The sequence below is a fragment of the Stegodyphus dumicola genome, chromosome 11, assembly GCF_044657685.1.
Source record: "Stegodyphus dumicola isolate Sdum_Otavi_A_Nest chromosome 11, ASM4465768v1".
Taxonomy (NCBI): Eukaryota; Metazoa; Arthropoda; class Arachnida; order Araneae; family Eresidae; genus Stegodyphus; species Stegodyphus dumicola.
The window spans coordinates 69,135,079-69,150,769 of NC_140778.1; the positions used below are offsets into that span (position 1 = coordinate 69,135,079).

Here is a 15,691-nt window from a genome sequence, read left to right on the forward strand (position 1 = left end):
AAGAAAAAGAAGCCGTTCCACCGACCAGAAAAGAGAGCGCACGACCACCCCAGAATGAAGAAGAGAGAAGTACGACGAATGCAAAGAAAGCCAGGAGAAATAACGGCAACTATAACCCGGCTCCCAAACGGAAGATCTACCCATCGGACAGGAGTCTACGCAGCATATGTCGACGAATTGCGGAAGGAACACCAGCTGCGGAGGCAAAGAAACAAGGAAAATTTGAACAGCCAGCAACGAGATCCAAGCAGGAACGAGAGAGAAGTGTCCCGGTTCCGCCAAGACCAGCTGCCATCAAACGGCCAAGACCACAGGCAGAGGCTAAAAAGAAGGTCTTCAAGGGTGATCGAACTGGAAGGAAAAGAAAACTCATAGAGGAAGGAACTGAAGGGCGAACCCGCACAAGAAGGAAGATAAACCAAACGCTAGTCTTTGCTACCTTCCAGGACTGGGCAGAAAACAGAATGTCCGAATATCACAAAGATAAGTAAAACTTTATGTTACTTTGCAACCTTAAGTTAATCTTTCATTCTTACTGCAAGTGGCAGAATTCAAGACGTTTTACCTCATGTGAGGTCTACCTTTATCGCCAAAAAGGCGAGAAATGAGTTGTTACCTATTTTGGTATTATGTTTTTCAATTACTCGCGAGTAAAACTAAAATTAATATATAATAGGAATGTGTAAATACTTGAATATTGTAAAAGTTATTGGATAAAATTTTATTTAAAAGATTCTGGCAAGAAAGAAGTTAGTCTGAAAGACTTTTGAAATGTAGTATTTCAATGTAGAAGAATTGGCACTTGCTTGGAAAAGAATAGAAGTTAACAATGTACTACTAATGTATGTTTTAAAATGCGTAAAATTAACGGCATGTTAATATGTTCTTATATACAATGTGGACTGTTATTTTAAGCGTTAAGAAATACTGTGATATGTTAAAAGTGAAAGTAATACCAAAAAATTTTAACTTATTCGTGTGACTGTAAAAAGAGCCAAATTATTGTGAATATGTGTTAAAGGTTGAATGAATGTAGTTAGGCTCTCTGACGCTACACTTCAGAGTTAGCCACTTTCAGAATAGTACCTCAGGGTTTAGAGTTGAAATTAGGGTGTGTTACGAGGTCTTGGTATGTTGAATTTTAACACGTTAGTGTTTTGATTGTAGGCGGTAGTGTTGAACACTTGTACATGAACACATTCGTGTTTGGTGTTTTCTTTTACAACACATGTCAGAGAGCACGGGGAGATAATTAAATAAAGTCATGAATAAAATAAGAATGTTAAGAGAAATATAAATATTCATGTTACTTGCCATTTAATTGTGTAACATTTCATTAAACTAGTTTTCCTTCCAGATATCTGGAAGGAACCAGATTTCAACTAAAAGCTCCTGTTTAGATGCAGTACAGATGAAAAGTAATTGTCCATGGAGTTGATAATGTAAAAAACGATTTTTTTTTAATTTCTAGTTTCTAGTGAGAAATGTTTGTAAAAGATTGGCCTCTCGTTAGATTCTAGAGCTAAAAGTTTTCAACAAGGTTGTTTTAGACCTCAGTTTCAAACTAATTAACTCTGGCGGGAAGTATGTAAGGATCTTAAGTTTCACTAACGTTTATTTTATTTTAAATCTTTACTATCACTTCTTATTTTCTACTTCCGGCCAGAATTAAAAGCTTTAACTTATGCAAATTTGTCTTGCGAACGCCAAGTACTTAAGTTGTGGCTTTTTGCCAAGCAAGAGAGAGGAAGGAGTGATTAGGAGCAGGCCGCTTGCCATAGCAGTTTTACTCGGTTGCTGGTTGCCTTCAAGGCCAGAGGTTTAATCCTTTTCATAATTTTATCGTAGTGTTAACAGTTCTCTGTACTACATACGGCCTTTTTGTTAATATACGGCCAATCTTCAAGTAGACACTTGTTTATTAATCCAAAGTTAGTTTAGTTAGAATTTAGTTAATATTTTTATATTCTTACGTTCATACCACAAGTGGTTGGTCTCTGTATTCCGAAGTCCGGAAATCATTGTGAAGAGAGAAAAATAAAGGGTTTCGTATACCCTTCCTGTGTATCTTGTCTAGTTCCCACATTTATTGAACATAGCTTTAGTAAGCTCCCTGTTCCGAGTCAGGTCATTTAATGTTCCCCAAGCAAGTAAGGAGGAACACGGAACCTGATAACTTTTGTATTAAAAACTTAGGCGGCCAGTGCCTCATTCAGCTGAACTTCCAGTGCCAGTTTGCAAAGAATTACACTCTTTGGAAACACAGGAATACAATTTTGGTGAATATCGAATTGACCCCAACGACGAAGATTTCGAAACTGAAGATGATTCCGTTCGTAAGGGATTTGATCCGCATGAAGGTAAAGATTTGGCAAGAGATTTTTGACTATTCAAAAAGGCTTCAGAGCTGTTAGCATTAAAACGACATGAGAAAAACTTACTTGAAAAAGAAGCTAAGGGATCCTTCTTTCGATCAAGAGAAAGTGTGTTTCTGCAATACTTCCGAAGTGGTGATGGATTTGTGTATTGCCATAATGTACATTCTTTAATGTAAAAGTTGGGAATTTCAGCCTATATCGCAACTCAAAGGCGATTGTTCATCGATAAGCCAAGTTTGAAGTGAGTCCTTTTTCACAATGAAAATTTATTTGGTGCAGTGCCAATAGATCATTCAGCTTGTTTGTATGAATAATATGAAGACATAAACGGAGACATTGATTTGCTGCAGTATCGTATGCATCAATGGATTGTCTGTGTTGACCTTAAAATGGTCTACTTGCACCTTGGCCGCAACGCGTATATACCAAATATCCGTTTTTTAGTGTATGTGAGACAAAAGAACTCATAAGCATTGGGTGCAGTCGAATTGGCTGCAAAGATTTGACCTGAAACCTGGTGATTCAAACATCCTACATCAGTCATTTGTCGACAGAAAGAGCATTATACATCCACCCCTGCATATAAACTGTGTCTCGTGAAGCAATTTATTAAAGCCTTGCCATGTTAAAAAGGTGGTTTCAAATATCTCATATCGGCATTTTCTAGCCTGTTATTTGAAAGCTAAAAGCCAGTGTGTTTGATGGTTCACAGATTCGGTAGTTCCTTAAAGATGAACATTTCATCGGAATAATGACAGAGCTTCGTTGGTATTCAAAACATGGTTAAAGACTTTCTTCAAAATACACGTGCACAGATTTAAAACGAAATTGTCCAGAAACGTTTGGACAGCTTTAAAATGTTTGGTTGCAACATGAGCATCAAATTGCATTTTTTACATAGCCATCTTGAGAACTTTCCCAAAAGTCGTACTACAGAGAGGGATTAGCAGGTTGAGTGATTCCACCAAGATTTGAAGGCACGATACCACCGTACCTCCCGTTACCTATACCTACCTATAGTAAACCTACTTGATTCCTTCTTCCAGAATTCGAAATTTAGGCTTAATCCAAATATAATTCACACATTTTTTATGATTTATTTTTAAAATTTATACTTTTAATTATTTCTTATAAATTTTTTCAAACAGTTTTGTATTATAGCCTATAAAATTTTTAACATCATCTTAAAGAACATGCATTCCTAGACGCACCAGCGAAAATATTTGTATTCAAAATTTTCTAAGATATATACGTGGATTTACATATTGGCATCTTTTCTTAGAGCGATAACGCCAAATGTTGGTTTATGCATTTTATTAAAATTATTTGAAAGTATGAACGACGTCCTTTTTCCGCTTTTCTACACTGGAAAAAAGGAAAGGAAAATACGCTGCTACAAATGAAGAATTACGCCAAATGAATTATTCTTGGCGAAAACTGAAAAACAAAGTTAAATTTTTTAATTTCTCCGTAAATTTGGCACCAAATTTTACAAAATTTAATATTAAGGCATAATTTAAGTCGTAGAATTGAAATATGGGGAAAAAAACTGACATGTCAGAAAAAGCCCGATTTTACGTCCAAATACCTACGTTAGAATAATGCTATACATAAATCTGATATATATCCTAAGTCGTCGCGCTTTCGAGACATGAAAAACGCAGTTGAAATTTCATCAATCGGCGCAGTAGAATGGGAGATATAGAACTTCCTCATTTCCTTTTTTTTTTTTTTTTTTTTTCGTCCTGCAGTGTACAAATAATGGCTGACTATTGTTGGAACATGAAGCCAGACTGCTCGCGGATTAAACATTCCAGAAAAGGCCATAAGCGAAACCTTTTACCTCAATATGTATGTTTGCTGTTTCTGAAAAGACTTTACTATTTGTATGAACAAAATTTAACTTATAGTAACTGTGTGAATAAAATTATTCTTCGTGAAAGTATGTTTGATAAGTTTTTGCTTTGTATGGATATTCTGTATGACTTTTGAGAAAAAGGTAGCTTAATACCCTGTAGACAGACCCTGTAGCTTAAAAAGTTTATCTGGTAGACAAAACTGAGGTTATTTCGGGTCAAATGTTAGTCAAAAACAAGTGACAGAGAGAACGAAAGAAAGAATTCTAAGAGAACGAAATTGCTATTCCCCAGTATTATAGGAACTACAATTCCAGCTTTCTGTGAACATTCTGTTGCATTATGGTTGCAGTTACGCAGGAAGAAGATGCAGCTGTCTGTGGTACTACAAAGTTGCTGTCCCTGCTTCTACCTCTACCTCTCTGTTTTTGAACGCAATAATGCAATATAATAGTATTTTCACTCTGATGTATTATACTGCAATATATTATAATATTGCAGTTGCACAATATTGTTCCTGCGAATGCCTTGTAATAACAGACAATTAAATGCAAAACAGAATTTGTAATTATTGCAGTGGGTTAAAAGCTCTCTGTATGCTAGTTAATGTCTGAAAAGCTCTGTATACAATGCTAACTGCAATAAAACTATCCTCATCTTTAAATTAATATTATTTTCTTTTAGGGTATGTTGGCAATGGAGTTCACTGCTCGTTTGTTGGCATATGTGCCTTAAATCATGGAGGCTGCCATCCACTTGCAACTTGCATCGAAAACACAGGTAAGGAGAACAAATGATTCATTCAACATCACGCAGAAAAAGAATTTTTTTGCAGCTCATGTTTTTCCTTTTTCCCCATATTTATAAACAAATGATGCCAAACTGTTAAGGCACTGGAACATCCTTAAGAATTTAAACCTGAAATGCTAAATAAAATTATATTAATTTCTAGGATAATATACTTGTGTGCAAAACTTAAGAAAGAGGGTTTTTTTTTGCCATAACTCCACGAGAGATTTTCTGAGAGACATGAAACTCAGAAATGAGAGACAGCATTTTGTGTTTAAACGGTGACGAAAGCATAGTTCCGCAAAAAGGAATACAGTGCGTACAGTATGGAATCAGACAAAAGCAAGCTTTAGTGAACTCAGGAAGATCAACAAGCATATGTTCCTTAGTATGGGATATGCCCTCCCCTTACCGCAATAATTGCTTCGCACCGTCTCTCCATACTCAGCACCAGATTGTCCAACAGATCATGAGGTAAGAGTGCCTATTCCTCAATCAGCACCTGTTCCAGTTGTTGGGTGTTACCCGGAGAACGTAATGGTGCCGCAAGGCGTCTTCCCAAAGCGTCACACACATGTTCTATGGGATTTAAATCAGAGGAGTACGCTAGCCAATCCATTTGAGTGATATCTTCACTTTCCAGTAGTTTCTGAAGGACAGGATTAAGTTGTGGCCCTGCATTGTCATCCATAAAAAAAAGTCTGCTCAAATGGCACCTCGGAACAGATGCACATGGGAAAGGATCACCTCATGACAACGGCGATCTCTGGTTATAGAGCCTCTGTCGAAAACGGGGAGCTCTGTCCTCCTGCACAGCATAATGCCTCTCCAGACGAGAACTCCAGGACCACCCTAACGGTCTCTTTCCGTGATGTTACTAGAATGAAACTGTGTCCCGACCTCTCTCCAAATCAACTGGCGTTGAGAATCGCTTGTGGCACTAAAACGACTCTCATCCGTAAGGAGGACACAACTCCATTGATGATATGTCTAGTTTTTATGCTCCTTGTACCTCTCTAAACAGTGACGCCGATGGCTAACATTCAAAAGAATGCAGCGTTCAGGATGGCGGATGAATAGGCCACCTTTGTGAAGGTGTTTGGACACAGTAAACCGCGACACTTGTCTCCCCGTTGCTGTACACAGTTGCTGAGCTGTGGCGCTTGCTAACTTGTTTCGGGCTCTTTTCGTCTGCAGGACGATATATCGGTCATCCAGTGGAGTAGTTTTCCTGGAGCAGCCACCACCAACCTTTCTAACAGCTGCACCTATGGAAGGCTTCCCAAGGGCGCGAAAGCACACTTTTGTTGACTTCGTACTCTTCAGCTTCACAGGTCAGACTACGCTCTCCTCCAGCATTCCATCATTCTTCCACATGTGGCGTCATCCAGGTAATTTTTTCTAGCCATATTTCACGAAAGAACTCACTTGTACTTGCAGCGAATGTCTTTAATTGCGTCTCGGTCCTTCCTTTTATTGCAGTCTTGAGTTGAGCGCGCAGTCCCCACGCGTTTTGCGTACGCTCACGTCGCCTGTGATTTTTGTTCCTGACATTTGCGTACGCGTGACCTTTCTACTGAATTGCGTGTTCATTGTACTGATCGCAAGAACCCCTTTTACGCAATTTCATGGCTATTTGATTAAAATTTACTTTGTTGCTTAAGTTTTGCACACCAGTGTATATAGAGTATAAGGTGTTTTTTCCCTCCTTCCAGGATGCCTTAACGTAATGGCGTAACGGTAGCACACTACGTTCATGTTCGATAGGCCCAGGTTCGAGTCCCGGCGTAGGCATTGCATATTTTTCAGGTTTCCTGCTTAAAAAAAGAATTAATGTTGCTACAAGAATTATTTAATTTTCCAATGAAAAAATCTTGAAGCAAAGGCAAATGCTTTTCTTCGAATATTAAAAGAATTCAGACAACTGACAAAATTAGCTTCTTCTGAAAAAAAAAGGACCTGTGCCAGTAGCTCTCGAAATTAATAGCTCTATACAAAAATCTACGTCAATGTAAATTTGTAATTAGACGTTTGCCTAATTTAAAATATATTTATATGTTTGTAAATATGTTTATGTATGGTTTTCTTACCTTGGATTAGCAATAACAAGCACATACAGAGAATGCCGTTGTCCTTCGGGCTATATCGGAAGCGGGGAAGGTCTTCAAGGATGCGTACAATCTCCTGCGATGAGCTGCTTAGCCAATCCTTGCATACATGGAACTTGCGAAGTAAGCACATGTGAATAGTTCTGAAGGAAGCGTTTTGTTTTAAAACTGTTATTCCTTGACTAATTATAGCATAATCATTGTTCTAATAAACTTGCTTTTAAAACTTAAATTTATTTTAAAATAGCAGATTTATTTTATTATTAAAGATCAATAAATTGACTGTCTGCTATTTTAAAATAAAATATGTAATTGTAAATTGAATGCCTAATGAAATGTAACCTCTAATGAAAAATCTAATTTAACTTTATGAGTGGGAATAAGATACAGGGTGGTTCAGAACTATATGTCAAAAATGTAAAGGCCGGTAGAGGGGACCTAAACAAGCAGATTTCATATAGGAATGTGTGTGAGCTAATGCCGCGTTCAACCGGTAGAGAGCGCTGATGAGTACGACGCATAAAAGCACTGCGCTAGCTGGATTCTTCATTTTCCTCGCGGATCTCGAGCAACATGCATCGTTACACCAATGTATGGTTTGCCGACATGCATTTCATGTATGGGGATGCACAAGGAAATGGACTAACTGCTCAAAGAATTATAGGGAGCGATTCTACATTACCTGAACTTGATGTTCCTGCAGCTGTTCGCAGACGAATGTGGTTCCAGCACGATGTAGCCCCAGCTCATTTCAGACGGAACATTAGAACGCATGTTCATTGCATTAGAACGCATATTCATTGCATGTTCATTGCATGGCCAGCATTGGATAAAACAGAGATGGCCAGTTCCCTGGCCATCGCGTTCTCCTGATTTAGCCTGCTTAGATTTCTTCCTTTGGAGTCATATTAAAGGTCTCGTGTACCCGAAAGTTCCGTCACATCTGCAGAATTTCTTGTTGACCGCTTGTCTGTTGCTGCTGGACCATGTTCTCGACATGCCTGCCGTCTTATCTAATGTACGGCGATCGATGCGCCACTATTGTGAATCTTGTATCGCTGTTGGTGGCCGCTCTTTCAAGCACCTATTGTAAACTGTTAGTAATTTCTTCCTTTTGTCTTTACTTGTCTTTTCGGTTTCCTGTCATTCATATTACTTTACGTGCTAGCGCTTTAATGCGGCATTGCCGTATATATATTCCTATACGAAATCTGCTTCTTCAGGTTCTCTCTACCTGCCTTTACATTTTTGACATATAGTTTTGACTTACCCTGTATATTTATTACTTCCTACGGCACGCCTGAAGTTGAGAAACCATCAACTGAGTACCTAAAATTGTTGAACTGTTTCCGAAATTTCGCATTCTAAACAAAAATATCTCTGTTGACAAGCTTCAATATATCAATTTACAAACAAAATATAATTACAACTGTAGAAATCAATTATAATGTCATTTAGTTGATGAAATAAATTTCATCAAATTTAATGATAATTTTTTAATTCATTGAAGAAATAAAGGCAATATTTGACTTTATTATACTCAAACACATGTTCAAAAATCATAAGGTGTAAAATTAATTTCACTGATATTAAATATGTAACGTACTTCATTTACTTAAGTCCTAAATTCGGCAAATGTTTAAATTTAGAAAACGGGTAAAATACTAAAAGGGACTAAACTGAAACTCTGTATTTAATGTTCCTAACTTTTGCGAAAGTTTAGTTTAAACTTGATTCCATTAAAATGAATAAATATTTTTAAAACTAGCATTCCTATAAATGTGACGAGACAGCAGTCTTATCTGTCAATTAAATAATTTGAGTTATAAAATATTAAAACATTTTCTTATTACACATGTGTTTACCTCAGACGCCTCGCTCTGAACGTAACTTTTATAATCATACTAGTTTAGCATAAATTAAATATAAGATTCTAATCCATCGTCCCAAGAAAGCAAAATAACGGTCGCCCAGAAGGGTTTGTTAAGGATTTTACGCTGCTTCTTGTTTCGTAGTCTAGCAGTCTTCTGTTGAACTTGCTCCTACTAACTCATTTCTTTTTGTCTTTTTAGCTTGATATTTGACGTACATGGGTAAAATTTTTAAAGTTTTGTAGCCACTGCATATTTTCTTTGAGGCGGCTGCCACTCAAAATGGCAGTTGCAAAGTTCGCTTCTAGTAGAGCATTATTTTCTAAAAATGAAAAAATTTAAATATTTTCTAAAACATAAATAAATATAAGTGAATACTTATTAGTAGTTCAGTAATTCAGTCTTGTGTGGTACAACTGGAAACACTTTTCCAAGCACAAACCAACTCCACAATCATTACACCAGAATCGTGATTTCTTCCTTATCTTTTCCCCACTTTTATCCTTTTTCGAACAACACACCTTGCACTGTCTTGTAGGCTCACGTTTCGCAGGGATAGGAGGAAAATGGGATATAAAATGTCGTTCAATAAGACGGGCAGGGTTATCTATTGTAGGTGGTCTGCCAACATTCTTTTGTCCAGAAGCTGCATCATCATATTTATCTAAAAGCTCTTCTACAACTTGTATTCGAAATTCTAAAAATGTAATACGTTTCCCAACTACATTTTTATAGAGCAAATATGAGTTCCAGAGTACCTTGTCTAGTAAATGTAAAAATATCTTTTTATAATATTTTTTCTGACGTTTTCGGATTGTTGGATGAAAGGATATTTCCTGATCACAGCGATCTACACCACCCATAGTTAGACCGTAATTAGAAACAATCTTCGGCTTGAGTATATCTCCATTTTTTATTTTTGAGGTTGACCATGGAAGTATCATGAATACTGCTCATCAAATACACATCCTTCATCTTCGGTTGAAGAATCTAAATCATCTATATAACGTTTCAAAGAACTGGACGCTATTTTACAACAAAAAGATCCCATGCACCTTGAACCAAATAACCTCTAACCTTTGAAATCTTCAGTAAAGTGCTGTCATCTATTGACCTGAGCGCACATTAACTTTTCCCGAGATACAGTCGGGTTTGACAAAGAGATGAAGCCGAAATAAACGTCTCCCGATATATATTCGGGTATAACAATACGATGCACTCAAAAAAAATTACCCCGAGTAATACTCGGGCGTGACATTTTCGAACACCAGTGCTGTGCCCGAGATAACCTCGGGCATGACAGTTAAAAGGTTAAAAGCAACATAGAACCATATGTTTAGAATTCCAAATTCACTGTTAAGTGCTGGGCACAAGTATTTCTAGTTTTTAAGCCTTTTTTATTTTTTTCACCGTATCAATATTCAGCTTTTCTTAGTAAAAGATGGGCTTGCAAACCTTTTTTTTTTTTTTTTTTTTGTCTTTTTATTATTAACGCATTGTGTGTTAAATTTATTAATTCAATATTACCTTTTTTGCATCTAACCCACAAACAATTCAATTAAACAGCAAAATCACAAAATATTTAAAAACAACATATCTTGAGAATTTCCGACAGACAATCTTGAGCGCTAGAGATAAACATGTTTTGTTCTCTACATAATTGCTGCTAGTCACTTTCAAATCGTCGAGTTCGTGAATCAAAAATTCATTCAAGTTTTATAAAGTATGAAGCATGAAATTCAAAATATGAATAAGAAAATATGAAGTTCAAATTCAGGCTTCCAGGTGCAGATATTCGGGGGGGGGGAGGACTACGTTATCTAAAACTGGATGGCTCTGGATTTTTTCACAGAGCGAAGAACATACATGCATACATTGCATACCTCATGATTTAGTTTCTTTTAAAATAATACAGGGTGATAATATTTGCTGGCAACAATTTGAAAAGTAATCCACCGTTTATAGAGAACGACGCAAAATCCCGGTGAGCTCCGTAATAGCCCATTCGGGCTAATGTCCTTTTGGTGTAAATAAGGCAATGATACATTATACATGGAAAACGTTAATCTCCATTATATTCTTTCTTCTTTAACAGTCGTCAGGTCCATCTGCACGCTGCATTTGCTTTCCTGGTTATCATGGCATTCTTTGCGAGCAAGAAGAAGATCCCTGTATCAGCGAACCTTGCCAAAATGGCGGCACGTGCTTTTCACGACAAGGAAATTTCACTTGCGTTTGTTCGGAAGGATTCGAAGGGCAGACTTGTGCTAGAAGCAGAGAAAGTAAGATACCATTTTTTTTTTTCCATGCGTTAATTTTCTAGTTTTCGTTCAAAATTGCTATAAGGTAAAATAAATTCTTTGGGTAGTAGTTCACAGGGTGTCTAAAAAAAGTGCCTACGCTTTAAAAAGCCGCATATTTTTAGAAGTTTTAAAACAGTGTTAAGTGATGCCATTAATGTTTATAGTCTTCTCAGTTCATCCTGTCAATGATCAGTTTTCTCTTTTTATTATAAACTGTTAGTTTATTTATTAAATTTAACTTCTTGGCACGTAACTGCATAAACTTCAACAGTAAAATAACCAAACATTTAAAAATAGCATATCTTTAGAATTCGTGATAGGTTACTAAGTGCTCTTATGCATTTTCGGTACTTACGTATTATCCCGTCCATCGGCCAAGTAGCACGATTTAGTGCTAATTATAGGTGACTGTGTTCTTTAGAACTCCGCAGTAACATTTGGCGATTGGCTACTACTGCCGAAATTTCCGCCAACGGTTCAAATTATTTCTTTAAAAATAGTAGATGAACATAACATTAAATTGAAACATCCTTTGGTACTATTCGGTTTTGAGGTCCGTAAAAAATCGCCAAACTATTGTTGACGCCAGTGCTGCCAAAAATAATTGCGGCAACCCTAATGCAAGAAATGGAAGTATAATAGTAAATAACTATCTAAGATTGATGTTTAAATTTAGATGAATGGTTAACTTCATATAATACCTTTTTATTAGTATAATTTATATAAAAATGGCTAAACATAACTGACTAGAAGCATGAGAGTAAATAACTATTTCAGATCATTATTTAAATTTATATAAAAATTGCTAAACATAACTGAATGTATGCCTGCATCGCTATTTCGCTACCGGTTATCGCTAATTTCATCTCGTTGGTTGTTCAAACATAATTTTCTATAATGAATGATGCTTTCTCTTTAAAAAAATTCTCGGTATAGGGCAGAATGGCCCACTTACTTGTTTGTCGCTTTTTACAAGGGTAAAAACAATTGGATTTTTGTCAATTTTCTTTTACTTTTTAGGTCAAAATAGGTCGATGTGTACATATATCAAGTCAAGGGCGAGCGCAGTGCCATTTTTGTGCAATTCTGGGATTTTTTTTTTAAGTGAAAATAGGTCGATAAGTATATGGATACCGAGTATGTGCAATTCTTAAAAACGCGTCAAGCAGTGGGTGATTCTGCACTTTACCCAAAATTCTATTGCACACTTTTCGTCATGGGCATTTCCCAAATTGTTAAATTCATAGGATATCAAAAAAGGATTTAAAATCAAAAAAGGATTTAAAAATTAAACTAGTATTTCAATGGCGTCTTAAGAAATATAGAACTATATAAACTTACGCAATCTGAAATCAGCGCGTACGCTAGATTTGGCGCTTTTACGCATACATTTTCGCTGCAAATTTTTTACGGTCCTCAAAACGGAATAGTACCCATCCTTTTATTTGAAAAGTGATAGGGACAAAGAGTGAGGATCGAGATTTATAACACCTCTAGTGCTAATAAAGAAAGCAAACTTAGATTGGCACACATTTTGAATAAAATTAAAAACTGGTATGGATTTAAATTTAAAATCTGCTCCAATTTGTTTTTGTTTTACGTCAGTCTAAGTATCCTTTTATTAATTTCCTTTCAAAGTTTGCTTTCCCCCTTTTTTATTTTTGTTTTCAGAGGAGGGTTTTAACAAACGCAAATAAAAAATTTTCTTAATTAAATGCCTTGAATATTAAGAAAAAACTTCATTCAAAAAATATCCACAAGAAGATAGCGCCCTGTAGGTATCTGACGCGATCCGCTATTTTGGATGGTCTCAACTACAACCGAAAGTGGTTTCGAACCCACAAGGCTCGTTCCTTGTAGCGTTGTTCGGCAGGCTCTTCGAGCTAGCTGATACAAGAAAAATCTGTTAACCCACGATCTAACTAACTCCAGGATGAGGTAACACTCGCAGGACGCTTAATTTCCAGTGGACTATTGTCGGTCTAAATAACTCGTTTGGGACTGTGGGACAACTTAGGCAGTCTTAATGTTAGTGAATTCTCTTTATTCCTGGCTGAAATTCCGAAAAAAAAAAAAAAAAAAAAAAAGAGACGCTACACTAAACTTCGCTTCAGAATCATACTTATACTGCCATCACGCTTCTGCAACGACCAGGACCCACTCCGAGCCCGAAGCAGGAGGAAGAATTCCCAAAGCTATCCTGGTTCCGAAGATCCAGAATGCAAGCACTCCAGACCTCGAAGGCGGAAATCCATATTGCTTTCCAACTCCCGTCCAGTTTCTTTCGGTGTATGTTGTAGAAGGCCCATCTAGCCAGTCCGGAATTTCAGCGCTGTTCTGAAAGTCTGACAGAGGCCGTTCTCCGTTGGTTAATCCTTCGGCTAGGGAATGGGACTATTCGTTGTGGCCATTTCGCCGTGGCCGTTTCGCCATTAGGACTGTTTCGCCGTCGGGCCGTTTCACTGTCGGGACGTTTCGCCGTCAAGACATATTTTGCTTTACACAACTGTATTATATCTTGCTGTATTATATTAAATTGATTTAAATTAATAACTCTATTTAGTTTAATAACTTAATTTAATTTAATAAGTATTTTATATAAAATAATACATAAAATGTTTTTGTGTGCAGTCTCATACAAATACACCGTTACACATGACCTATTAATTATACGAGAGTAATCTGCTGACAAGATTCCAAAGTTATTCCGTTTTCCACTCAGAAAAATGGGAATTTCCTACTTGTATGAGTGATTTCTGTGAAGTAGCAAGTTAAAATTTCAAGAAATTTTGACGAATCATGTAAATATTGTATCCGTATAATTTAAAAATTGAAATATAATTTCTGTTATATCAAAAGTTTAGCACTAGTTCTCTTTGATACTGGCATAATTTTCTAACTAACTATGTGTAATTTCTTTATATCTCATATATATATTAAAAACAACATTTATTAAGTGTACAAAAGCTAAACAGAATTTTTAAACTAAATATAATTAATACGAGTGTAACACTGCAAGATAAAATACAATCATGGAAAGGAAAATATGTCTTGACGGCGAAACGACCACGGTGAAATGATGACGGCGAAAAGTCCTAGACACCTTCGGTTATCCGGCTGATACTAGTCGGGAAGGTACTTTGGTAAATTTTTATTTCTGATTTATTTTAATTCGAGATTCAGACTTGGTGCATGAAAGTGCAGTTGCCCCACGCTCCCTATTTTTTTTTAATTTTATTTGTGTCTTAGTCTATATGTTAATTGTTTGATTAGATAGCCTGGCTAAGTAAAAGTAGGCGGCCAGTGCAACTCTGATTCAAAATCCGGTTACGACCACGTGCAGTGCTGATAACGATCACGTGTCTCTGCGACTCCTTTGGCGATGCTCTATTTTCCTTCTTTTTTTTAGCTTTCTAGTAATTTCGTTATCCTGATGAGGAGGAACCTTTAGCTGCCTTCGAAATCGATTGAGTGTTTTAATACATGTACGCTAAATACAAGGTTGTTATTGCGATTTTGATTGTCACAGTGGCGTGTTTCTCTTCTATTCTAGTTCATAACATACTTTGCTTGCTGAAAAACACTGGTGTATACTGTTTAATATTTTTTGCCTAATTTTAATAGGCCCACCAGCGGCCGAGCGGTAAAGTCACTGAACACTGGTAGTTCGGTCCGAGGTTCGAATACCGCGAACGGGCTGGCTGCATGGGTGTTTTAGTGGTTTTCCCCATGTGTAGCGTGTATACGAGCCAGTTTCCCTTAAAACGTCCTCCACGAAGGCATCCCTCCCCTTAGGCAGATAGCCCTAGTGTGCTTTGCCATAATTAAATACACCACGCCTAATTTTAATATTTCTTGATGGTGTTATCCCAGCTCGCTAATGACAAATTTCTCGCAGTAATTGAAAATAATAATAGGATAGGATTCATTACAAACTTCATATTTTAAATTATTAATTTCTAAAAGTATGACTATTCTGACTATTGATAAATATGTGTATGGATATTTAAAACAATTCAGATATGCATTGTTAACGACCATTTTCCCATCTAAATGTTAAATATTTTTAAAGCTGAATGGTTAGGGCCATCACATTTTAAACTGGGGGCAAAAAATTTCGAATATTTCTCAGTTGATATACTTCTTGTTTTGCTAGTTCAACATTTCTGCTTATATTTATTCTCAAACAACTCTGTTTCTTAAACTGTACATATTGTTACTGACTTTGACAAACAGGTTGTGGTGGTTTTCTGAACGGAAACAACGGGACACTTGAATTCCCTGAAAATGGAGTGCACTACAACCATATGATGGACTGTGCTTGGGTGATTACAGTTGATGATGATAAGGTGAGTATATAATGAGAATAACTTTTGCTCTGCTTTT

The 15,691-nt window shown here is 36.5% G+C and overlaps 1 protein-coding gene across 1 annotated transcript in view; it reads left to right on the forward strand.

Annotated features, from left to right (window-relative positions):
• The window catches only part of LOC118190809 (cubilin-like), a 413,937-nt gene that overhangs the window by 31,554 nt on the left and 366,692 nt on the right, over positions 1-15,691 (forward strand). Inside the window, exons 9-12 of the mRNA XM_085826303.1 lie at positions 4,919-5,014; positions 7,124-7,254; positions 11,098-11,284; positions 15,542-15,654. Coding sequence (XP_085682429.1) covers positions 4,919-5,014; positions 7,124-7,254; positions 11,098-11,284; positions 15,542-15,654 — 527 coding nt within the window. The remainder of the gene's footprint in view (positions 1-4,918; positions 5,015-7,123; positions 7,255-11,097; positions 11,285-15,541; positions 15,655-15,691) is intronic.